This window comes from Adiantum capillus-veneris, chromosome 18 (genome assembly GCF_014529385.1).
Source record: "Adiantum capillus-veneris isolate H3 chromosome 18, ASM1452938v2, whole genome shotgun sequence".
Lineage (NCBI taxonomy): Eukaryota > Viridiplantae > Streptophyta > Polypodiopsida > Polypodiales > Pteridaceae > Adiantum > Adiantum capillus-veneris.
In genome coordinates, this window is record NC_140948.1 from 116925289 (window position 1) to 116952118 (window position 26830).

The 26830-nt window shown below is 49.2% G+C and overlaps 1 protein-coding gene across 4 annotated transcripts in view; it reads right to left on the reverse strand.

Annotated features, from left to right (window-relative positions):
* Nucleotides 1-26830, reverse strand: part of LOC147436264 (ketose-bisphosphate aldolase class-II family protein) — a 221722-nt gene that overhangs the window by 86952 nt on the left and 107940 nt on the right. For all 4 annotated transcript variants that reach the window (XM_086489196.1, XM_086489194.1, XM_086489193.1 and 1 more), the window contains exons 29-30: nt 18369-18437; nt 18038-18208 (exon numbers count right to left, since the gene is read on the reverse strand). In XM_086489196.1, the coding sequence (XP_086345322.1) occupies nt 18038-18208; nt 18369-18437 (240 nt within the window). The remainder of the gene's footprint in view (nt 1-18037; nt 18209-18368; nt 18438-26830) is intronic.

A 26830-nucleotide genomic window follows, 5' to 3' on the forward strand; every position in this document is an offset into this window, starting at 1 on the left:
CAAGATCGCATATTTTGTCTCAAGGGCATGCCGCTTTCCTTCGATGGGGTACCATATGTCATCTTTGGGCCATTTCTCTTGCAGTTTCTATGGATTTCTGTAACTTCTCAAAAGCGCAATGTTGCACATGTATAGACAGCTCTGACGAGCATCTCACTCAACCCTCGGCTATCTTTGCCAACCGCAGGGAGGTGTGTCTCAAGCTCAACCCCAACAAGTATGACTTCTCGGTTACTCAAGATAAACTGCTTGACCATATGTCTAGCCTTGATTTAGAGAAAGTCATAATTGCACATCACACACTCCCTCCCATCAACCCTAAGGGAATGCAAAGCTGTGTGGGCCCTTGTCACATTATTCGCACGTATGCTGATATTGCTCTCCCTTTGACTCAGCCAACTAGTGCAGCTGCAGTTTTTCAATGGTCTTTGTAGGAGGCACAAGCGTTCAACTATCTCAAGGAGCACCTCATTGAAGCCCTTATCTTGATTGCTCCGTAATGGTTATTGATGCTAGTTTGACTGTTGTAGGTATTGTGATCACCCAACGTACCAAGGAGCACAACACGGACAAGCCTTTCTACTATGCCAGTAGAATCTTTAACAAGGCCAAGAGAAACTACAGAAGCACTGAGAGAGGTCTAGCCATAGTCTATGCTCTACAGAAGTTTCAATACTATCACTTGGAACTGCACTTTACTGTCTAAGAGATATTGATGAAATCTTTCTTTCTTGCTTGCTTTCTATGTGAAGTGATTTATAATTGATAGTTTCTGTAACTACAACGATTGAGCATTTGGTAACTGATTGTATATTTGCCGTTGGAGAGGGGGAATGAGGTCCACACCCGACACACAACACAAAGCCTCCCTACAGCTCAAGGTATCCACAACCACCCTAACCTCTCAAGTAACACCTTCAAATTGGCTAATTTGCACTAACAGACCCGCCTTTGCACACAGAACAACAATCTCCTATCCTACAGAAACACCACTCAGCACCAATGCACCTACACCGCTCAACTCACCCTTTCCGGCTCACAAAACACCCCGATTCTGCCCTCTTGGTAACACGCTTCAAGTTGCAGGCATACCCTTCCGCAAGCATTGGCAAGCACACAAAGAGCGGGAGAAAAGGGAGGAATGGGGAGAAGCAACACGAGAAAGAGGGGCAAAGGCTTAATAGTATTGCATAAGGGTATATTACAACCCAATCTGCAGCTCCAATGGCAAGCTTCCAATACACAGGCTTGTAGGTTTGCAACAACTCTCTCTGGCCAAAAAAGACCTTAAAAATTCACTTCTATTCCCTTTTATAGGGCTTGGCTAAGGCTAAGAAAGAAAAAACAAGGAGCTATCTAGCTCGTGCATTCATCTTTAGCTTCATTTAGAATTTTCTTGCATTGCTACCACTTGGCACATTTGATTTTTTTGGTAACTCTTGCATGGTACACCTCTCCGTCCAATTTGGCCGCCCGTTCTCCTTTGCACCCATCCTTTGGGAACACCCTTGAACACCTTCTTTCTCTCTCTCATTTGTCATTTCATTTTTGTCATTGTTGTCATCTTGTTACTCTGACTCTGACTTTGTATCGGATCCACCACATTGTAAGTTTCTGGTCTCATAGGTCACTTTGGCCTTTTGAAGACGTTAATATAACATTTCATTTTCATTTCTCACTTGATCCACTGGCGGACTATGTCCCTTGGATGGCCCACTCTCTTGTGCTCCGAACTGGCTCTTTCTCTCCCCACCATGGCACGGTCCCTTTGAAGTGGCCCTCTAGGGCACCTTGGAACTTCCTCGGACTGTGTACTCTCTCACACCTGACTGTTGCGGGACCCCTCCCCTAGGCGAGCATTAGCGACATCGCTATTGGGGGGGGGGGGCACCCTTACCTTCAAAAAAGTGTTGGCCCAACGGGGCGTGGGATCGATCCCTAGTCTGCTACGTCATCATCCATTTCCGCTTGCCAACAACGCCATCAACCGGCACCGCCTAGCGGGCACGCTCACTGCGCCACCCAAAACCGCCATGGTGCGCCACCGGCACCGCCCACACAGCGCCAAGAGACGTGCGCCATAGCCAAGTATCACGAGAGCTCTCACTTGCCTCCATTCACGGCCTGGGTCATATATCCCACCGTCTCATCTCAAAACCCCACATGTGGAACTAAGGCAACGCCACGTGGCGCTTTCCAGAGCCCTCACCTCCCAAGCCTCCAAAAACTTCTTTAAAAATCTTCAAAAAACCCCCCAAACTCAATTTTTTCCTGCCCATCTTTCCATTGTTGCCATGTGATGCACAAGGTTCCGATCGCCGAACCGTCCAACCCAATTGAGATCCCGTATTTCCGGCTTCAAGCCGCATAACTCCCGCCTCATCCAAAATCTGGGAAGCCCCTGAACCAAGGCCGCAAACAACATTAATATTTATATGTAGCCAATTCCAAGCAAATGCACCCGACTTTCCAACTGCTATATCTTTTCACTCCGGGCTCCGCTTGACGAGCCGTCAACTCCTGCTAGCTCCATACATTGCACAGCACCTCCTCGAACTCTGCTGCAACCCAAAAAATGCCAGATAGAACGAGTCCCCATGTGGTCAAGCGGGCACCAACCTAGCCCCCGACAAAATTTCAACTCGCCATAAACTGCAACACGTAGCTCTGATATGCAATAAGGACGGGTATGCTCCTTAAATCGAGCACTACGCGCCTATACCTTGACATCCACTTGGGCCACCTGTCCCCAGCTACCCTCTCTTGCAAGAATCTACAACGCATTGAACCTTCGAACCTCAATATCTTGGGCTCCGTAGCTATTTTGGATGAGCCGTCTAGACCTGTTCATTCAGCACTTCAAGCTCTACATTCTTGGACCCAAAGACTGCACCTTGAATCTCCTTAGCCCCTTCTGGAGCCTTTCTTGGCCTATAGACCGCATCAGCCATACATTTCCGCTGCTACCTGTGAGTCCATGATCTTTCTAGCTGCTCTAGCCCTTTGCCATGCTTCTGCTAGCCAGCACATTTCTGCCCATGCCATCTTCTATGGTCGACACACTTTGGTTGTACCATCATTACCCACTCCCTAGTTGAGCATTCATGCTCAACCACATAAGAGTTTTATTCCACTACAAACTGCAAACACTGAGCACACTAAGAGAAAACCCAAAAAAAACTAAATTGTATGTCCATAGTTTTATTCCTAGCATATGAGAAGCCTAATTAGGTTGGTTGCCCACCCCCTTCATTACGCCCTTCATTAGGAGCTGATGCACTGCTGGCACCAACTCCCTCTCAAAATATAGCTTGAGACGCACACCATTGACCCTGCTCTTGAGAAAACGACTATCCATCCTCATCAATGCGTAGGTACCATTGGGAAAAGCTTGATGGACCTTGTAAGGCCCTGTCCACTTCTTCTTGAATTTCTTATGAAAAGTGAAGTCAAGATAACTCTCGTATTTCATCACTAAATCTCCCTTCTCAATCAGCTTTTCTGGCAAATGTTGGTTGAACTTTGCCACTCTTTTCTCCCGCTGCTTCACATAGAAAACTGTTGCCGCCTCATGATCCATCTTCAAAGTTTCAAGACTTGCAATCTTTTCCTGCAAAACATCTTGATGAGATTTATCAATGCGCCACAAACCTTTGAGCGCCCCTAACTGCACATGTACGGGTAATACTGCTTCCTTGCCATGGAGCAACTCATAAGGAGTAAAGTTGGTAGCCACCTTGTACAGTCCTGTAAGCCCACAAACATATGTCAAGGTTAGATTCCCACTCTTCAACCTACTGGTAGATGTACTTAGTAAGCATCTTGACTATCTGTCCATTGGCACTTTCCACCAAACCATTGTACTGTGGATAGTATGGGGATGAAAATCGATGTTGAATCCCCAACTTTTCTACTAGTGCACGCACCAACTTACTTCGGAATCCTTGCCCTCAATCAGATATAAGCACCCAAGGTACTCCAAAACGACAACATATGCAATCAAAAACAAACTGGGCAACAGAATGTGCATTTACCTCTTTTACCGCTTTAGCCTCAACCCGCCTAGTGAGGTAGTCTATGGCCACCACAACATACTTTTTACCGCCGGTTGACTTGGGCAATGGACCAATAGCATCCAAACCCCACTTTTCAAAAGCGTCATGTGCTATGATAGCCCCTTGCTGCTTGGCTACCAGTTGTCTTTCACCCATTACTTGGCACTGATGGCACGTATTGCACCAATAGTGCACATGCCGCACAACAGAAGGCCACCAAAACCCACTTCTTAAAATACGAAACAAGACATGATCCTTACCTTGATGTCCGCTCTCTTCATGGCATTGCTCCAATACCATACCAATCTCCTCCTTGTAAAGGATTCGACGTAGCACCCCATCTCGACCGTGCATCATAAGATCTTCTCCTACCAGAGTGAACTTTTGAGCTCTTTGGACAATTCTCCTCTTTTGTAGATTGGAAAGCCCTCCATAACATTGACATGTACCCAAGAAATCTTCAATGTCTTTTAGAGTTTCTTTACCTACATAAGTAGCCGATGCCACATACAAACTCGACACATGAGTTTGAATACGACTGCTAACCAATTGATCTGCTTCTTGGTTTTGTTCCCTTCTCACATCTTTGAACTACACCTCTTCAAAAAAACTTTAACAACTTCTTTATAGAGAAAAACCAATTCTTGAGAGAATCCCTCTCTACCTGCCATTGGCCCAAAAGTTGTTTGATAACTAACAAAGCATCACCTTTCACTAGTAACCTTGATATGCCAAATTCAATACACTGCTTTAGACCCAGATGCAAAGTAAGATACTCCGCCTCATTGTTGATATGCACCTCTTCCAAGTTGTAAGCTTTGGAAAAAATGATTGTGCCGTGTGGATCTTGAATGACCACGCCTCCACCTGCCTTTTGTATTACCCTTTTGTAAGCACCATCAAACCACATAGTGAAGGCCCCTTCCAAGTCTGGCTCCTCTTTGTCCTCCTCTCGCACTACCCTTGGATAAATCGGTAATTCGACCTCTTTGTTGACTAGGATATCCGCCAAATGAGACCGACTCGTGTGATCTACTTTGAACTTGAATTCAAACTCCTGCAACTCTATCACCCATTTCATGGTTTGCTTCCCTGGCTTCAAGTGTAGCACCACTTCTTCAGGCAAAAGATCGTTAGTTGTCAACACATAAAATTTACGAACGATCAAATACACTTTGAACTTCCTGGCAAAGACTAAGCCATCACCCACTGTTCCGCTTCCATATAAGTAGTCTCTCCTGGACTAATTACCTTGCTTTCGAAGTAAATAGTCTTATAACTTCTCCCCACCTTTTGTAGCAACACAGCACCAATGGCCACCGTACCCACCGTCATAGCAATATAGAAGTCATCCTCTTGGTTGGGAGGGCACACTGTAGGTAGCTGACATAGAATACCTTTCACTTTGTCAAACGCCTCTTGAGCTTCATCATCCCAATGAAATCCGTGCACCTGTTGAGCCCTTTTTTGAAGAGGGTAAACGTACTGAGATAACATCCAAAAGAAACGGGACAAATACTTTAACTTATGCACGAACGATGCCAACCCTGTCGCACTGGTGGGAGGCTCCATGAGAACCAATGCCTTCACCTTCTCTGGATCTCTTTCTATTCCATTCTGTGATACCACATAAACCAACAGTTAGAGCCCTTGGTTGTGCCAACTTGCACTTCTTTGGGTTTAACTGCCCTCCTTCTTCATCTAGCCTTTGAAAGCACAGCCTCAGCTTGGACAAATGTTCTGCCCTGGAACTATAACAGCCAATATCATCCATAAAAACTCTAATGAACTTACCCAAGTATAGCCTGAACACCTTGTTCATCCAGTCTTGAAATGTAGCATACGTATTCACGAGTCCAAAAGGCATTCTGTGGTAGGCAAAGAACCCCCAGGGAGAGATGAAGATAGTCTTCAGCTGATCCTCCAAAGCAATACCTATCTGAAAATATCCTAAAAAACCACCCATGATAGAATAACGTTCGTGCCCGGCAACCTGGTTTAGAATCTCATCTTGAAATGGCACAGGGTAGTGATTCCGCTTGGTCGCAGCATTCAAGGGTTTATAGTCTACACATACCCGCCATTTTCCATTCTTTTTTGGAGTAATGACAACAAGAGAAACCCACCCAGACTCTTTCACTGGATAGATATTACCTGCCTCAAGCAACTTATTGACCTCTTGCCATAAAGCCTCCTTTTGAATATCCCCCAACCTCCTTAGCTTCTGTGCTTTTGGCATGTATTCGTCCTTAAGTAGGATTCGATGCTCCACTCCTTTAGCTCCTCTCAAATCTTTATACTCCGTCGCAAATAAGTCGGGATAGGAGGCACATAGGTTCATATAGCCTTCATTCTCATGCTTGGTTAAATCTGTACCTAGCATATCTTCCACCTCTTTAACCTTCAGATTACAGACAGGGGCTTGCATACCTTTACTTGCACTGGCAGAATCTATGGTGACTCCGAATAAATCTGTATCCAACTTCAATAAATCTTCATCGCTCTCTTTCTCTTCGACATTGGTGGACCCTTCATCATAAGTCGACTCGGTTTCATATTCGTAACTGGTGCTAGAATCCCTATTATCACCCCCGGCTAATGGATGAAAACGGCTTTCCCTGGTCTTCAGATCCAGCATGATTTGCCCTCCATTTCTCGATCTGGCAAGGTAAATACCCCCTTCTCCCAATCTTGCTTGGCCCAAATTGCCAACAACCATGGCCTCCCCAATATAAATGGATAAGCATTTTCTCCTGCTTTCATGACGAAAAAATCAGCTAAGCATTCAATTCCCATGACCTTTACCTTCACATCCTGCGCCACTCCTAAACACCGAGCTTTGGCATGGTTGGCCATCCTCATTCGCACTTTGGACCTGACGACAGCTTTAATACCAATATCCCTCATAGCATACTCTGTGATCACACAGACCTGGGCACCACCATCAATGTAGGCTTGAACATGCTTCTTCTTTTCAAGCAAAACGTCCACCACTAGAAGCACATCAGTCGGACTCCCCCCCCCTCAGGGCTAAATTCTGTACCGCATGCACACCTCCTCCTACCGTACTGACATTGGTTGACGACTGCCTCCTTAATTTAGGGTTTAATGCAAGCAGCTGCCTAAAAGTGATGTTAGCTAGATTCGATCAATCACCAAGAATCGATCTTGGCGAGCGCCACTTGAGCGAGATTGGCTCGCTGCTGCTGCACGCTCCCCCCCTCCCCCTGTTGCGCCATCGCTGCCCCTCACCCCCCCGCTCTCTCTCGCCCTCGCGCTGCCTCCAGCCCCCCAACGTTGCCCCCTCGCCCTCGCGCTGCACCCCCTCGCCCTTGCGCTGCCTCCTTCGCCCAGCCCTGCCCGCCATCCTCGCCCTCCGCCACCCTCGCCCTCCGCCGCCCGCGCCCCTAGCTGCCCCCCATTCCCTGGCCGCTTCTCCCTCCCCCCCCGGCCCCCCCGCAGCCTTTTGAACTCTCGCTCGCCGCTTTATCCGTTCCCCCCCTGTCCTCATCGTTCCCGAAGGTCTTCTGCACCTGGCTCTGCATCACTTTTTCTTCGGACAAGTGCTTGGTGTGCTCGGTTGCAGATTTTCTTCACCGTCCGCTTCTTCGACTCAGCAGTAGACACAGATAGAGGCTCTAGCTCCGCCACAGAGGGACTAACCTGAAGCCCCCTCGCCCGACCCCGCTGAGCCCACCATTCGACTTGCTCTTTCGCCGACAGAGCAAGCGAGCCTTGCCGCAGAGGTAGAGCGCTTGCAGGCGACTTCTGTCATCTGCAAGGTTCTCGGCACCCGTCCTAGGAAAGGCGAGCTGCGAGACCTTCTCCAGGCCCGCCTTCTCGCAGAGGTGGGCAAGATCTTGGATGTCCAGATTCTCGGACGGGGGTACTACCAGATCGAGTTCGAGACTTCCGAGATGGTCTCCAAGGTCATAGCTATGAGTCCACTGGCCATCCGAGCATCATGCGCCCACTTTCGACAGTGGCGACATGGTTTTGACCCGACCTCGGATGTGCTAGTAGAGGAGGCAGACATCCCCATCTCAGTCTGCTTTCCGGGTTTACGGAGGGAGTACCTTCCACTTCTCTCCAGGATTGGCTCCGCCATCGGGACTGTCCTGGAGACACCTCGTACGGCAGCATCTGTAGCTGCCAAGGCGGCTCGCATCCCTTCAGTTGGAGTTTTGGTCAGAGATACCCACACGCTCCCGAAGGTCATCCTTCTGCCTCGGGTGAGTGGGGGTCGATTTAGACAGAGTGTGGAGTACTCGGGTCTCCCGAATCAGTTATTCATTTGCAGACAGATGGGCCACCTAGCGCAAGCCTGTCCACGGAGGAGGCCACGACCTGCACCTCAGCCTCAGCCCCAGCCTGCCAAGGCTGGGCCGCAGCCACAGCCAGCGGCACAACGCACAGATTCAGAGCCACCCTTCGAGCCTGGGGCTCCAGCGGAGGAGGGGTGGCAGCAGGCCCGTGGCCGTCGACGCCAGGGGCCACAGCGACAGCCTGGTACTCACAGTGGCCCTCAGGTGCCTACTCTGCAGCAGTGGGTTCCCACGGGCAACCGCTTTGGTCCTCTTGAGAAGGAGGAGCCCCCTACGCCATCCTCCACCTCAGCTTCACCCTCGCCAGCCGCCCCACCTTCAGATTTCCCCTCCTTCTCCTCATCCCCTCCCCCGCCCTCTGCTCCCGCCTACTCCCCTCCTCGCCCCCCTGTCTCTGTCGCCCCACCCCGCTTCTCTCCTCCTCCCCCCCCTCCCCCCCCCAAGCTCCTTCTCCCCCTCCTCCTGCTCCAGTACCACAGTCGACTCAGGAGCCTAGTCCCTCGCCGGCGGCTAGGAGATCTCTTGGCAGCGCCTTTGCCACGAGTCACCTAGCGAGAGAGGGTCAGCCCTTCTTGCGGCCCCCTCTGCAGATTCAGACATCTTCCTTTGCAGCTATCCCTCGTGGTCTGACGAGTATTGACCTCCGACGCCGCTAGGATTTCTTCGACTACGGGTTCACTCGCTTCCTCGGCGATTCCGCAACAGACCACGAGGCAGCCTGCTTCAGGGTCTACGCTTTGTTCCTCGCCGCTAGGGGGATAGAGGCCTTGGACTCAGCAGTTGGTTTCTCCTTCCCCGTCTGTGGTAGGACCGAGACAGAGTGGTCCCTCGACTTAGTGGTGGCATGGTTGCATACATAGGTTCTCGAGTTCTCTCACCACATGGGAGAACTTGGAGTTACAGATTTGCTGCAGACTTTGTGGCCACTGGCCAAGTTTGCGGTGACACCCCCAGACTCAGCAGGATGTAGGAAGATTGTGGTGTACTTTTTTGTTGATACGCAGTGTTTGCCTTGCTATGTATACATTCATGAGGACTCCTGGCACTCACTGCAATCTCGCCTATCTAGAGGGCGCACGGATGCGGACTACTCCCCATCGAAGCCAACCTCGAAGATAGCCCGTCTTGCTGCTGCGGCAACATTTGTTCTCTCTCGCTCCCCATGAGGATCGTCTCGTGGAACGTGCAGGCACTAGGTGGGCCCCAGTTTCAGCGACAGCGGGGCCGATTGCGTCAGGAGCTTCAGCGTTGCCTTGTGGGAGGAGAGATTGATCTCCTTATGCTTCAGGAGCACCATTTGTCTGAGAGCGACATTCGGCGATGTGGTCAGATTTTGCGTGGACGTTATGATACCTTTTGGTCAGCTGCTTTTGGACCTGGAGGCATCCAGGGTGGGGTATGTATGACTATTGCGAACTCATTGCAGCAGGCCATTGTGGGCAGAGGGATTATTGTGCCAGGCAGGGCTCAGTGGATTACTATGCAGCTTCAGGGTGGCCTTGTGGGCTTCCAGAACATCTATGCGCCCAATGTGGCGAGTGCTCGTGCAGAGTTTCGGTCACAGATTGTTGAGTCTTTGCCACAGGTTGACCATTGGTGTGTAGGAGGGGACTTCAACATGTTGGAGGACCCTTCTGACAGGATCGGAGGCAGCCATGCTACTGTGCATGGAGTCGAGTTAGCAGCATGGGAGAGGTTGTGTATGACTTTGAGGGTCTCGGATACATGGCAACATTCTGGCTTTGTGAGGCCTCCAGAGAGTCTTGCCTTCTCTAGATTGGACCGCAGAGTGGGAGGAGTGAATCTATCGCGCTTCTACACTAGTGACCACTTCAGTGACTTGGGGGGCTCAGTGGACATCCTGGCAGGGACTTCCTTCTTGGACCATGCACCAGTGATCCTCACAGTGGCAGACACGCAGAGGAGTGGGAGCACGATGCTTCGTATCCCAGAGCGGCTCCTGTTGGACTCAGCACTCAGAGAGAGGGTAGAGGCTCTCAAGATAGAGAGCATGGACAGCCAGGCTCTACCTGCAGACAAAGTGGCCTTAGGCCTAGCTCAGCTTAGCCACTTTTTTCTCCAGGAGTCTCTGGCTCGACAGGCTGCAGCGAGAGAGGAGGAGCAGCATCTCAGACGAGGCATTGCTTCACTACAGAGGATGCAGGAGCAGCATCCAGACAGTCCATGGTTGGAGAAGGAGTTACAGCAGGCTCGACATGAGCTTGCTTGCACAGAGGAGAGGCGCCATGAGTTTGCCTTTCATCGACAGGCATCTCAGTGGACTCAGGTGGGTGATAGAGTGACAGGTGCTTTTTTTGAGACTGTGGGACCTCGGCACTCGCATGCCAAGGTCAATCAGTTGAGGAGACCCGATGGGTCAGTTGTTTGTGAGCCCGAGGATATGCATGCAGTTGCTACTGACTTTTACCGTGAGTTACTGTCGGCTGAGCCCCAGTCAGAGAGACAGGATGCATACAGGGAGCAGGTTTGGGCACAGATGCCTTCTCTTGTGACTGAGGAGATGCGCCAGAGGCTAGAGATACCTCTTCAGCTTAATGAGCTGCACACGGCTCTTAGGGCCCTCCCTCGTGGTAGCTGTCCAGGTGAGGATGGGCTGACTCCCAGCTTCTTCTTGGAGTACTGGGACCTGCTTGGCCCAGATCTTTGTATTGCCTTTCAGTACATTCTGCACACAGGAGTGATGCCGGATAGCATGAGTGACGGCCTGATTTACCTCATTCCAAAGGAGGGTGGCTCCTTGGATGAGATTCGACAGTGGCGCCCCATCACCATCCTAAACTCAGCCTACAAAATTCTTGCCAAGGCTCTGAGTTTGAGGATTCAGCCACTTTTGAAGAGCCTTATACATGGGACTCAGACAGGTTTTGTCAAGGAACGCAGTATCCTTGACAACATCTTCACCTTCTGGGCCGACGTGCACGGAGGAGCGCCTACGGCAGCCCCTCGTCTGGAACCCCATTGTTAGCACTCAGAGAGGCCACTTGGTTGGGAGTCGGCCTCTTGTTTCTTGGGGTCCCATGGCAGCTGGTACAGTGCGCTCTCTAGGTGACTCGCTAGAGTTCACAGGTTTGTCAGAGGAGGTGCACGCTGTCCACCTACAGGGCATGAGAGGGGTGCAGAGCATATGTCAGGACATCTCAGAGTCAGTTCCAGCTGAGTGGCTCACGCCTCTCGAGCCAGTAGCACCCCGGTGGATGGGAGCCTTCACACGACTGGAGGTTCTCATTTCAGTCAGGGCTTGCTCAGAGACTATCCCAGCCATGTTCTTCAAGCTTCAGGGTGGGGGACGATTACAGCGAGTTGCAGTAGAGGCCCCGCAAGTAGCAGAGTGCTGTTTCCATAGGATCCGAGTTGTGGGCAACTGTGGGAGGACTTGCGTCATAGACCCTGACCCAACAGCTCTTGAGACAAGACACTAGAGGCTATGGGCTTGGGAGTGTTGTCCACTGGCACGAGTACAGTGGGATCCTAGTGAGTGGCTATGGAGGGACCCCTTCTCTTCTGCAGACCGCCCAGGAGTCCCCTTCTTTCAGTACATTGTTCGGCTTGGACGTCATATACTTGCAGCACAGAGAGAGGCCCGCCCCGCTGTAGCACGTCATTGGCAGGAGGAGGGCCTCACAATCGAGTTCTTGGCAGCTTTTTGGCAGAGGCTATGGGACTCCAGACAGCCGAGGCGAGTCACCTTGTTTCAGTGGCTGGTCGCACATAGAGCCACAGTAGTAGGGAGCTGGCTTGTGCATAGTGGTCTCTCAGCCACATGTGCAGCTTGTGACCATTTGGTGGAGAGTCAGCGTCACTGTCTTTGGGACTGTCCCTCGGCCCAGCAAGTGTGGCTACGAGTTCTTCGGCTGATGCCTGCTCTTTCCACGGCTCGCCAGTACACTTGGGGGGCAGCGGCTTGGTCCACCCTCACGGGCCCGGCACTTCAGTTTGAGCTATCTTCCACCAGCAGGATGATAGTGATACAGGGGGGGCGGCCTACACTCCAGCCTGCTAAAGAGCTTACTCCACTGGAGTGGTGCAGTGAGAGAGAGGAGTGTTGGGAGCTCATCAGTGGCCTGACACTTTGGTTCATCTAGCGGGCCCGATATTCCCGCATCTTTGAGGCTCGCCCTGTGCCACCGGCAGAGACTGTTCGTGACTTTTGGCTAGAGCTGATCCATACTCTCAGAGGATAGCTTGAGGAACTACAGGGAAGCTCCGACCGCATGCGGGAGCACTGCGAGGCTTTCCTTCGACTCTGGCGCCCTGGGCCTTTCTACACCATAGTCCAGGGGGTGCTCAGATGGCACTACTGTCCACCTGTGTGGCTTTTCCCTCCTCCCATCTCTCGATTTAGCCCCATTGTATATATGCTGTTTTTTCCTTGGGAGAGTCTCCCCATCATGCTTGTTGTAGCCCTCTCTTGCAGAGGTGGTTGTAGCCCTATGGGCAGTTTTCATTAACTAATAGAAGCATCTCTTTCTCGGGAAAAAAAAAAGTGATGTTAGCTTTTTGATTTTGGACATCTCTTACCAAATCATATTCAGGATTACCGCGTCCCAGCTGAAAATCCTTTTGTGTAATTCTTCGTCTTCGTCTTCTCTTGCTTGGCTCTGGCTGCTCTCGGCCTTCTTTCACCTTCTCTTTACCCTTGTTTGCTCTAGTTTCACGTTCCGTCTTAGTCTCTCTTTCGCCTCCTGCTCTTTTGTTAGCCATAATATCAACCTCCAGCCTGTCCACACCAATAATATTAACCCTTTGCACTTCATCATTACCTGACGGAGCTGCGTGTACTTGGTTCTCGACTGCTTACTGCTCCCTTTGACCATTAAATTGCGCCTGACCCCTGCCTCGACCAAACAAAGGCTACATACCGCCCCTTTCTCTCGGTGGGTGAGGGCAATCTGGAGTATAATGGCCCTCCTCTCCGCAATTGTAACATCTGCCAGGCAATTGCCTAGCCCTGCCTCCTCCTGTCCTTGCCTGACCTCTATCCATAACACTTAAACGCAACTCTTGCATTTTCTTAGACAAATCTTGAACTGTTGTACCCATTGTTGAGGAATGGTTGCTACCCCTCGATTAGGTTGACTCTCCACTTGAATTTCTTCCCTCGGACTTGAGGTAAGATTGGGAACCATTGCTTCGTATCCCAACGCACCTTGCTCAATCTTGTTTTTAATTTTTCGGCTCTTTGCCCATGCAATAGCAACAGCCCCGTTGTAATTCTCCGACCCCTCGAAATCCACCTTTCCACGAATTTTGGGATGCAAACAAGCCATAAATTTTTCCAATTTAAAGTACTCACCACCATTAGCCAATTGCATGGCAATTGCAAAGTCCCTCCAGCATTCTTCGAAGCGGCCGAGGAAAACACCGAACTCCTCGTTCACATCCTACTTCAAATTCTTCAACTTTGCATCCAGATCGACAAGAGATACCTCTTTACAGAAATCATGCAAAAAACGGGCCCGCAACGCCGGCCACATAAGTCTTGGCTCTCCTTCCAAGGCATAGAACCATGTCTTTGCTCTTCCCCGCATCAGCAACGGAATTGTTTGCATTTTGCCATCTCCATTTCGCATATGCAGTGATGACATATACAACTCCAAATCGGCCATCTAATCTTCTCGATCTTCTTCTCCGATGAAGATTGGTCCATAATTGTGCGTTGACATCTCTCCTTCATGGAAATAACTTTCTTTGATCAAAACCGACGAGCAATCGATTGCTCCTCCGTGGGGGCACCAGACGATGGAGAGGGGGAATAAGATCCACACCCGACACACAACACAAAGCCTCCCTACAGCTTAGGGTATCCACAGCATCCCTAACCTCTCAAGTAACACCTTCAAATTGGCTAATTTGCACTAGCAGACCCGCCTTTTCACACAGAACAACAATCTCCAACCCTACAGAAACACCACTCAACACCAATGCACCTACACCACTCAACTCAACCTTTCCGGCTCACAAAACACCCCGATTCTACCCTCTTTGTAACACGTTACAAGCTACAGGCATACCCTTCCGCAAGCATTGGCAAGCACACAAAGAGCGGGAGAAAAGAGGGAAATGGGGAGAAGCAACACGAGAAAGAGGGGCAAAGGCTTAATAGTATTGCATAAGGAGATATTTACAACCCAATCTGCAGCTCCATGGCGAGCTTCCAATACACAGGCTTGCAGGTCTGAAACAACTCTCTCTCTGGCCAAAAAAGCCCTTAAAATTTCACTTCTATTCCCTTTAATAGGGCTTCACTAAGACTAAAAAAGAAAAAACAAGGAGCTATCCAGCTCGTGCATTCATCTTTAGCTTCATTTAGAATTTTCTTGCATTGCTACCACTTGGCACATTTGATTTTTTTGGTAACTCTTGCATGGTACACCTCTCTGTCCAATTTGGCCGCCCTTTCTCCTTTGCACCCACCCTTTGGGAACGCCCTTGAACACCTTTCTCTCTCTCAATTAATCCACTGGCGAACTATGTCCCTTGGATGGCCCACTCTCTTGTGCTCCGAACTGGCTCTCTCTCCCCACCATGGGACGGTCCCTTTGAAGTGGCCCTCTAGGGCGCCTTGGAACTTCCTCGGACTGTGTCCTCTCTCACACTTGACAGCCACGGGACCTCTCCCCTAGGCGAGCATTAGCGACATCCCTATTTGGGGGGGGGGGGGGGGGGGGGGCACCCTTACCTTCAAAAAAGTGTTGGCCCAACGAGCCGCGGGATCGATCCCGAGTCTGCCACGTCATCATCCATTTCCGCTTGCCAACAACGCCATCAATCGGCACCGCCTAGTGGGCGCGCTCACTGCGCCACCCAAAACCGCCATGGTGCGCCACCGGCACCGCCCATACAGCGCCGACAGGGCGTGCACCATAGCCAAGCATCACGAGAGCTCTCACTTGCCTCCATACTCTACAATGGCCTCACGGCCCGGGTCATATACCCCACCGTCTCATCTCAAAACCCCACATGTGGGACTAAGGCAACGCCACGTGGCGCTTTCCAGAGCCCTCACCTCCCAAGCCTACAAAAACTTCTTTAAAAATCTTCAAAAAACACCCCAGACTCAGTTTTTTCCTGTGCATTTTTCCATTGTTGCCATGTGATGCACAAGGTTCCGATCACCGAACCGTCCAGGCGAATTGAGATCCCGTATTTCCGGCTTCAAGCCGCATAACTCCTGTCTCATCCAAAATCTGGGAAGCCCCAGAACCAAGGCCGTAAAAAACATGAATATTCATCTGTAGGCAATTCCAAGAAAATGCACCTGACTTTCCAACTGCTATATCTTTTCAGTCCGGCTCCGTTTGACGAGGAGTCAACTCCTACTAGCTCCATGCATAGCACAGCACAGCACAGCACCTCCTCGAACTCTGTTGCAACCCAAAAAATGCCAGATGGCACGACTCCCCATGTGGTCAGACGGGCACCAACCTAGCCCCCGGCAAATTTCAATTGGCCATAAACTGCAACCCGTAGCTCGGATCTGCAATCTGAAAAGACGGGTATGCTCCATAAATCGAGCACTACGCGCCTATACCTTGACATCCACTTGGGCCAGTTGTCCCCAGCTGCCCTTGTCAGGCAAGAATCTGCAACGCATTGAACCTTTAAACCTCAATAGCTTGGGCTCCGTAGCTCGGTTTGATGAGCCGTCTGGACCTACTCCTTCAGCACTTCAAGCTCTACATTCTTGGATCCAAAGACTGCACCTTGAATCTCCTTCACTTGCTCCCCAAATTAGCCCCTTTTGGAGCCTTTCTTGGCCTATAAACCGCATCAACCGCTGCTACCTGTCAATCCATGATCTTTCTAGTTGCTCCAGCCCTTTGCCATGCTTCTGCTAGCTAGCACATATCTGTCCATGCCATCTTCTATGGTCGACACACTTTCGTTGTACCACCGTCCTACCACAGCAAAAGCTGATTATGTAATCTCAGTCAACAGGCTTGTTATCACCACTCATTATCTCCTTCCGTTTATAGCACAAGGTTCTCGTAACCGTGCTAAAATCCCCCAAAACTATCCTCTCTTTGTCCTTGTATGAATGTTACAATTCCATACGCAGGATAAAATCTTGATATTTGCTTATTCTGTCTCGTAAAGCACTATTAAGAGTCAAGACCGTACTCTAGAGGGCTAGATACCACTGTAACCAGCCTCTAACATTGAGAGAATGGCGGAAGACGTGCACCACAAACATCTGCAAGTTGAAAATAATGAATGACTGTGAATTTACTATCAGTTTGTAGCTAAACTTGAAAGAATTTAAACTGCAACGAGAAAACAGTTGGTGGCCTGAACTGACACCTTCAATGCTATCAAGCTACTATGACTTGATTTGACTGGGGTCTCCTTTATAGGCTATCCAATGAAACTCTTCTATAGCAAACTAAAAGATTAAATCAAAGCTAAAATCAAGAAAACTCAAAAAAGCATGGAGCAAATAAAAAGTTATATAATTAAGGCTGAAAAGGGACACTAATGCAGAAAAAGACAACCTTATAAAAAACGTTCTTCAGTTTTGAGAAATGCAAAAAAATATTGGGCATGCTTAGAGAGGTGGAAAATCTCCATTAGAAACCCAAAATCCGTCACGTGCCACTGATAAAGAAACCAGAGGGGGGAGGTACTTTTCAATAGCGTTTGCGCTTGTAGACTATTCCTGAAATCACCAACATCAGGGCCTTTATACTTCTCAACTTAGCCTCTCCTTGTCAAGCTCTTTGTAACGATGATTTATGTATTACTTGTCCAGCCCAGTTTAATTCTCCTGTGACTTAAAGGTTGAAATTCTTTATCATGGCTTAGGTTTTTTTGCCTCACCATATAACTTTCATCGGTTGACATCAAGACTAGAACCTTTGTTTCTTCTCTTTTCAAGGTCAACAGAGCATGTGGGCCAAGGATTGAGTAGCTTCATCTATTCTGGCATACTTTACGGTTCAAATATTATCTTACAACATTGTAAGAAGTATATATGTGGCAGAAACATGGCCTTTTCCTGCCCCAGTGTCGACGTGACCCATGAAACATTTCTGCCTTGAGACATGTTATTTCACTAAGAAACATTGTGGCCAACAATAAAGCAAATTGAAACATTAGACTGAAATGGTTATAGAAGGAAATTGAAAGCATACAAAACCTTTGGAAGATTAAGATGAATGGTAACTTTGCGTTCAACGAGTTGGCATTTGCCTAACCAAGCAAGAGATTTTAGTGCCTGAAAATATTTTAACCCCTATATACCTACTATAGAGGAGCATTGCATGGTAGCCATATGCTACATTCAAAGCAATGGCCAAGAAAAATGCCTTGATAAACGATGCAAGGGAGAAGAAAGTAAAAAAAGGTTTTGAATAGGTGTACATAGACAAAAAGAGCATCTATTTACACCACCAGTCTCTGTACCACGTTCTCAAAACTATGTTTGCTAATTTATGAATGCTGTCACTCACATAGATGTTCTGCTAGAATGCTAACGGCAGGGAATAAGAACAATTAAAACCAAAAGAAAGAGGCAATTGACAGAATAAGGTTTCTGCATACTCAAAATTAAATGTGGTGTAGGACTTTCGCCTCAAGATATAACTAAAGAGTCTGATGCTGAGAAAACACAGCATAAAACAAGTGCAAGAGAAAAACCTGTTTGGTGGTCTTTGGAACATAGGATCCTACAACAATCAGGCCTCCATTCTTGCAGGTGGATATCCCAAGATCCTTTGGGGTTAGAGGAGCCTTGTACTTAATCCCAATTCTGGCCGATACAAAAGTAGCAGCCGTGCGGCACAAAAAACGCTTTCCTTTTAATTCAGCCTGTCCTCATATAGACAAAAGCATTATACTTTTGAGGACTTGTGTATCAAGTCAGCTTGCTTTCATTCTTAGCAGATAATTTTGCTTCTTGGACCACAAATCATCTAGAATTCATGAGCTTATGTTATGCTGGTTTTAACAAAAAAATTAGAACGCTTACCTGGAGCATTCCTGCACAAAACACAGAAATGTCCCTCTCACTGGCTGCATTCACAATGCAGACTGAACCCTGATCAACAAAACCTCTGTTAGACAGAAACCTTTAAAAGGATAGCAAAGGAAGGCAAAGGAGGCAGGAACTTTCGTCAAGAATCTTTTCTAAAACCAATAAAAAATGAGCCATTAGTGCCCACTTTGACATAGGGTGGAGCTAGTCAGCTTGATGCACTTCATTCAAAAATGCAAAGAAGAGACAACAAAATTAACCGCAACCTCCTAGGCAAAATAAAGACGCTTGAAGAACGTGTTGTCGTGCTGTGGCATGTCCATGCCGAGAAAGCATGCTCAGTGACTAACTCAAATGGTTTTAGATACATGGGCATGCTACTAGTGATGTATATGTTATACATATGGTTTGGAGTGATAGTTTTTGTGAATATTAAAGAGTACATGCAGTTTTTTGTCTAGCTTTGTGTGATTAGATGCTTGGCAATAAGGCTCATGTTGGGTATCCAGAATCATGGGCAACTGCCAGTGTCATGGGTTTGGATGCATGTCCTTACATATGCAATAACATGTGCTTATGTGCTTATGTGCTTAATGTGGGCACTAGAGTGCTACACCTATAGAGTTGATCAGTCTCAGCGTATGCAGAGCATATTGTAAGGCAGTCTTCTACAATATGCCATCTTCTGAATATTCCACAATTGCTTTGGTGCTTGTCATACATGGGCAGAGTCAATGCGGGGAAAAGTGGACCTTTGAATGGGAAGTAAAGCTGAGCAGAGGTAATGGGCTGGCTTATGCGCTCAAGACAAATATTTATGCAATAGCTGGCATGGAAGAGAAGGTAGAAAAGGATTGAAGCCGTGAGAATTAGGAAAAGAGCATGAAAAAAGCCAGGGTGTAGTGTGTGGACTGACACAAGTAAGGTTATTCATGAGCTTGTGGGTATGTGGGAACAAGCCCCAATGGGCAAAATAATTAATAAGAATTAAAACAAACGAAAGAAACACGTGGGAATGGAAACCCCACATGAGCATGAGGCGGCAACAGGGAATCACGATGTGGTCTGGGGCGGTGATAAGAGGAGGAGGAGGGCGATTTGATAATCTGATTTGGGGGCGGGCGCGGGGGGGGGGAGAAGAAGTTTTGGCGGTTCTTCACTCTGAGGCAATCTTATGCTTGCCCAAAGAGTAAGAGTAGAACAATAAATAAGTATTTTACGAGCATGAGTGACAAAGATGCAGGATCAAGTGCAATTTGTTTGCGACCATAGGGAACAAACTCTCTTAGCTAGAGGTCTCGCACCTTCCCGGCTAGACTGCAACTTCACAACAGTGTGTCGGATCAGAAAAGCAAGATAAACATACTTGAAGGTCGTATGACTGCCCAAGATGAGGAGGTTGCATTACTCAAGAAGGAGCTTGCCGAGGTGTGATCACGAAACACACTTGAAGAGGGAGAGCTTCAACCCTCAGTAATTGAAGAGCTCAACACAATAAAAGAGCAAGTGCGGGCCATCAAAGACGCGGAGAAGCAACACAAAGAAATGACAACTTCTTGGGTGGATGTTATTATAAAGACTCAACAGAAAGCGGCCGAGGCCGAGAAATAGATCGAAGTCGCCAAGAAAGGGAAAGGCAAGGAAACAACATCCACACCCACCATTATTAACTTCACACTAGAAGAGGCGCAAAGAAGACGTGTGCGTGGGCATGTGAGAATTTGTTGCCTTAGAGACAAAGACAATGTGGACGAAGAGGTAAAAGAACTCATGACTATGATGGGGTTAATGAGCCGACGCATACGAGAGCTTGAAGAGTGGGCAATAAGACAAAAAGGGAGCTTATCCTTTGTTTTCCCTCCATGGAAGCGAAGGACTTTTTGAAGAAGACACCAACTCTTAAGAAAACGGGCATCTTTTTCGGAGATGACCTCACCCTCTCGCACATCGCTCATATGTAGGAGGTAATGCCGGATATTAAAGCGGCAAGGGAAAAAGGTAAGATTGCTTTTTACCGCGATGGAAGAGTGGTGATATTGGAGGATAATCCGCATGACAGTGTGAGACCTATGGGACCACACTCAGTGTTGCTACTTGGAATTGTAATGGATCTCTACACCTTGATGTGGGTGCTTTTGAGGATAGCTTCACTAGGAGGGACACCATCTTCTACTCTGAGACACATCAGCCCCTAGGCAATCTATGCCACATGTCAGCGGATACACATGGGCGACAGCTTGCAGACAGGAGACTCGATCACAGCACAGAGGACGGGGCTCGAGGGGAGTGGCAGTTTTATTTAGGGAGGAGTTGCAGCCATTGATACATATTGCCCGCAGGGATGAGCAAGCTGGGTACATGTGGGTGAGATTGAGGGCAGAGACAAGCAAATATCTCTACATTGCTATTTGCTACTTTCCTCCGAGTACGTCAATATATGCACCACCTAGAGGACAGTACCCCTTTCTATTTTGGATGATGACATATGGTAGTTCTCTAGGGATGGTGACACCATCATCCTGGGGGGCTTCAATGCTAGGACTGCCCATCACCAGACAATATTTTATGATACTTCAGAGGAGATGCTGAGGGAGCTGGATGTTGCAAAGATGAGCCTATCTTAGATTATCACAGGTTGTGGAGCATATTGAGTATGGACGGTACTTGATAGGCATGGGGCCTGCAAATGGATTGGCCATTTTGAATGGCCTACAGAGATTTCTTGCTGCGGGAGATTTAACATGCTTTCCACTAAAGCGTGGATAGTGTGTCGTGCTCTCTACAGCGGGTGCTCCTCAGTGCAATGTGCGTGACATCTCACTTAAACAGAATGAAAACACAGGAAACAATAGACAACAGCAAATCAACACAGAGACACAGCAGCAAACCAGAACATATGGACTCGACTATCTCAAAGGAACTAGTACAGACTCTGGCGTGGCAGCACACTCAGCTCCAGCCTAGAACTCACAAGTACAATGGGGGTGTCGAGGCTCAGATGTGCAAGGAGAGCACCTGTAGCATGGATAGAGTGTCGTGCTCTCTATAGTCCTCAGTGCAATGTGCGTGACATCTCACTCAAACAGAATGAAAACACAGGAAACAATAGATAACAGCGAATCAACACAAAGACACAACAACAGACTAGAACATATGGACTCGACTATCTCAAAGGAACCAATACAGACTCTGGCATGGCAGCACCCTCAGCTCCAGCCCAGAACTCATGGGTACAATGGGGGTGTCGAGGCTCAGATGTGCAGGGATGGTGCAGAGGTGCTGTGTAAAGACTCTCCCTTCTAGACGACGAGGTTGGACCATATATGAAGAAGATGATAATGATTTCTGTGTCCTGTGAAAGTGACACTGTAGCATGCTACAGGTTGCCCGCCACAAGACCGCTCAGCGTCTCAGTGAGAGGAATAGTGAAAAATTGTGAAAGAAAACCACTAGGTACTGCATCTGTACAATGGTGAGCTCCTGATTCTATCACCCAAGAGATAGAGCAAGAGATAGAGTTGTGGCCATTGCTGCACCCGAAGTATCAGACTCTAGAGGTGGAGCCATCAGATCGATTGGAAAACTCTAGACTCTAAGTACTCCCCACAAACCGACTCTCAACGAAAGGAGTAGCCACTTACTGACACTGATTGACGGACTAGCTATAGCAATATACTTCAAACCCCAAGAGCATACACAGTTACCTCACTGCAAGCTAGTTAGATACTATCAATCTGCATAAGAGCATACATGAAAATATCCCCACAGATCATACATCAATCAGTATGCAGTCAGCCAGCAATCTGTATATGCACACTCCTGTTTTCTATTTCTAGTGCTGCTGAAACTTGGTCTGCTGAAAATCTGAAAATATGAGCGACGTGTGAAATTTGCAGAAACTTGATCTGTTAAAAATCTGAAAATCTGAAACGCTTGAGTGATGGGTGAAATTTGCAGAGCGTTGTGAAATTTGCAGATGGACACGAACACGGACGTTGGCAACTGCTGCCTGCTTGCAACTTGCATGCAACTACACGGGCTGAATAAGGGTGTGGATCGAGGGCGTGGAGGGCTCAATAGGCAGTTTGGTGCGCGAGGGCTGACAGTTGGGAAGAGGCGGGTAGGGCCAATAGTGGGAGGGCGAGGGGTAAATAGGGACAAGGGGACGAGAGCTGGATAATGGCGAGGGCGAGAGACGAGGAGTGGGTAAGGGGGGGCAAGGCCTGGGCAAGGGGCGACGGGTGGGTAGGGGGGGCCTATGGGAAGGCACAACTGGCACAGCAGGTACAGGCCTCTCAGTGGAGGAGTGCACCACTCTATTGACTGAGACACTACATGGTATTGCAACAGTGGCATACCCACACACTCAGCCGGACAGGAGACAACATTCTGGGAGCATGCCCCAAAATAGTTGGTATGATGATGAGTGCAGAGAGATGAGAGCCCAGCTTCAGAGGGATCTTCTTTTAGGATACATCACTTACAGACAATCTCGGATTGCTTCCCGGCGCCTTGTGCGACGGAAGAAGCAAGCTTACATAGCTCAAATGGAGCGAGACTTATATCAGCTGTTCTTAAGTAGGGACTCGGGAGAAGCATGGCCACTCTTTCATGAGCACTCCCCTCCCCCAGTGATTACTTCACCTGATGTGTGGGGCCAACATGCGACATCGTTATATACGGTCCTTGGGCAAGAACCCCTTCCAGAGCCTACAGAGCCATGCCCAAATACAAGCACCTTCTTTACCACTGGGATGGTACAGAGGGCCATTGACAGGATGAGGACTGGGAGGGCATATAATCATGACTGTCTAGTAGCGGAGAACTTTACACATGCTAGGGATATGTTGTTGGAGGTTCTTGCAGTGTTGTTCAATCGTGCCATGTGTGAGGGGCTACCAGAGACTTGGAGGCTGTCTACTATTGTGCCCATCTTCAAAGCAGGTGATCCTAGAGCCTGGGAACTACCACACTATTATGGTTGGACACACATTGGCACGGTTGTATGCATCCATTCTTGAGTAGCACTTGAGTAATTGGGCAGAGGGTGAGGGTGTACGAGCAAAGGGTCAGGCCAATTTCAGGAGGGGTTTCTCCACTTTTGATCATATTCTGACACCGAGAGCCATCATTGAGGAGGGCAGGTCACATGGGAGACGGATTTATTGTAGCTTTGTGGATTTCCGCAAAGCATTTGACATGGTACCGAGAGCTCGATTGATGCGCAGACTACAGGAGATGGGGGTGCCCATAGATTTGATTTGGGGGATTATGGCTTTATACAAATCAATCATGGGACGGACATGTACACACTCCCGAAGGGGTATCTCATTTAGTTCACTCTACTATTGGGGTGAAACAGAGCTGCCCATTGTCTCCTACTCTATTTGGTATGTATGTTGATGAGGTGTCTGATTACATTGACAGAGAGGGTGACAGAGGTGCCCAACTGGCAGGGACGTGGATCCCGTTGTTATATGCTGATGATATTGTATTGATATCTGACTCACTAGAGGGTATACAACATTTGGATGCACTACACAGTTTTGTAGAAGATAGTGGATTGTGTGTAAAACCAAGGTTATGGTGTTTAACACCACGCCACAGTGGATCAGGAGATCAGCACCTACTTTCACATATGGTCAAGAGATTGTGGAGTATACAGATGCATAAACTTACCTGGGGGTAGTCTTTACTGGGCCGAGATTTTCTTTGAGAAGAGCTGTAGCGCGGATAATGCGTCGTGCTCTCTACAGTGTGGGTGCCCCTCAGTGCAATGAGCGTGACAATCTCACTCAAACAAATGAAAACTCTCTCAAACAGAATGAAACACAGAAACAATGGATAACAACAGTGAACCAGAACATGTGGACTCGACTAGCTCAAAGAACCATGTACAGACTCTGGCGTGGCAGCACACTCAGCTCCAGCCCAGAACTCACAGGTACAAGAGGGGTGTCGAGGCTCAGATGTGCAGGGATGGTGAAGCAGTGCTCTGTGTAAGACTCGCTACCTCGATGACGCCGGACCCAAGGCGAAGAAGATAATCCGATGACTAACCGCTACCACTCCTATGTACCACCATAAGGAGCCACCAACGGCTCATAAATGTCAGCCATGTGGTGACCTGGCCACGAGGTCCACTAGACCACCGTCGGTACCCTACCACGTGTCACTCCTAGGCCAGAGGGTCCAGAGGGTCCGTCCAGTGTGGACCAGCACTACTAACTGTGTCCTGTGAAAGTGACACTGTAGCCCGGCTACAGGTTGCCCGCCACAAGACCGCTCACCGTCTCGGTGAGGAATACTGAAAAAACTGTGAAGGAAAACCACTAGGTACTGCATCCGTACATCTTTCTGAAGCCGGTGTTAGGCCCATGACCTTACACACTTCAAAAGTGGAGTCAAAAACACTGCACTGCTTGCAATCGCCTTAAGCCTCTAGCTAGGCAGGAACCCAGTATGTATGATTGGAAAGCCTGGGCCATGCTTGTAGTTGCAGATGACCCTTGCCACTCTTTTTGCAACAACACTCTTCTCGAAAAGAGGGATGACCATAAACCCGAGTAACACCGCAAATAGGGTTAAGCTCTATGATGATGACAGAATGAAAGCTGAACTTGAGAGGGCTAGATAGGGTTTAGGGGGAGTGAGGGGTGGGCAGTGGTGAGAGGGGAAGTGAGGGGGTATGGGCGAGGGGAACTGGGTAGGGGCGAGAGGGGTAGGTTGCTAGATAGGGACGAGAGGGAATGAGGGGGTGGGTAGGGGCGAGAGGGGGAGGGTAGGGACGAGTGGGGTGGGTAGGGGGAGGGTAGGGGCGAGAGGGAAGGTGGGGGTGGGTAGGGGCGAGAGGGGAAGGGTAGGGGCGAGTTGGGTGGGTAGGGGGAGGGTAGGGGCGAGAGGGGTGAGGGGGAGGAGGTAGGGGCGAGAGGGAGAGAGGGGGAGGGTAGGGGCGAGAGGGGGTGAGGGGGAGGGTAGGGGCGAGTGGAAGAGGGTATGGGCGAGAGGTAGAGAGGGGGAGGGTAGGGGCGAGAGGGGGAGGGAGAGGGTGGGTAGGGGCGAGTGGGAGAGGGTAGGTAGGGGCGAGAGGGGGAGGGTAGGGGCGAGAGGGGAAGGGAAAGGGTGGGTAGGGGCGAGAGGGGGAGGGTAGGGGCGAGTGGGAGAGAGTAGGGCGAGAGGTAGAGAGGGGGAGGGTATGGGCGAGAGGTAGAGAGGGGGAGGGTAGGGGCGAGAGGGGGAGGGAGAGGGTGGGTAGGGGCGAGTGGGAGAGGGTAGGTAGGGGCGAGAGGGGGAGGGTAGGGGCGAGAGGGGAAGGGAGAGGGTGGGTAGGGGCGAGAGGGGGAGGGTAGGGGCGAGTGGGAGAGAGTAGGGCGAGAGGTAGAGAGGGGGAGGGAGAGGGTGGGTAGGGGCGAGAGAGGGAGGGTAGGGGCGAGTGGGAGAGAGTAGGTAGGGGCGAGAGGGGGAGGGAGAGGGTGGGTATGGACGAGGGTGTGTTGGTAAGGGCGAGGAAGGTCAGAGCATTATGAAAGTGCAAATTGAGGACAGAACCAACTATTCTCAGCAAGACTACGAGCAGGAGTAGGGAATTCATCCAGCACATCAAGCAGGACCTGCTCTGTGAAGGGAGTTGGCTAGACACAGAGGTTAGCTTCGTTCTGATTGGAGAGGCAGACACCAATGGGGCTGATGTCTGAAGGGGGTTGAACTCCTGTAGGGGAGATTTCTTTTTTCTTATATACTTTTTCCTCAGCTTTCCAAATTCAACGGCTTTTATCAAGAGGGCTTTCACCAAGAGCGCATCACGAGTATCTTCTGTGACCTTCAACTCTTGAGCTGGCTCATGTGGCTCATAAGGTTTAGTTACCTTGGAAACATTGGAAGAGGGTGTACTTTCAAGCAAAGAGTGAATAGAGACTCCATAACAAGGCATAGATTTGGTAGCCTCCAGCCACTCCAGCAGATCTTCGTTTGACCCTTCAGGTGTAGTAGGCTGTTCTTGTTCAGGGTTGGTTTCCATTGACACGGAAACTTTCTGCACCACTGGATCCATGCCTCCTTCTAAGAGGATGGGTTGCATCGGGGAGCCAGAAGGGGAGCCAGAAGTATGTATCCACATTGCATCGTTTCCCCAATCGTGGAGTGCTTTAGTGTGTCGTAGCCATGGCCTACCAATCAGCAAGGGATAACCTCCCTCTACCAGGGGAAGATTAACTACCACAAAATCCAAGTTAAAAGTGAAACCTTGTACCTTCAGAGGCACCTCGTCGACTATGCCCACTAGTAGATGGATAGGAAATCAAATAGGACTCTAAGGGCTGTACAGGGAGGTGCCCGCCACTAGGCCCAGTCCCCGGGTACAGAGACTGAATGACTAACAGGGCGTCACTTCTAAGTGTTGCATCAAGCCTTAGCATGTCGTATAGTGACACTTGCTGAAAAGTATTTTTCAAGATGGC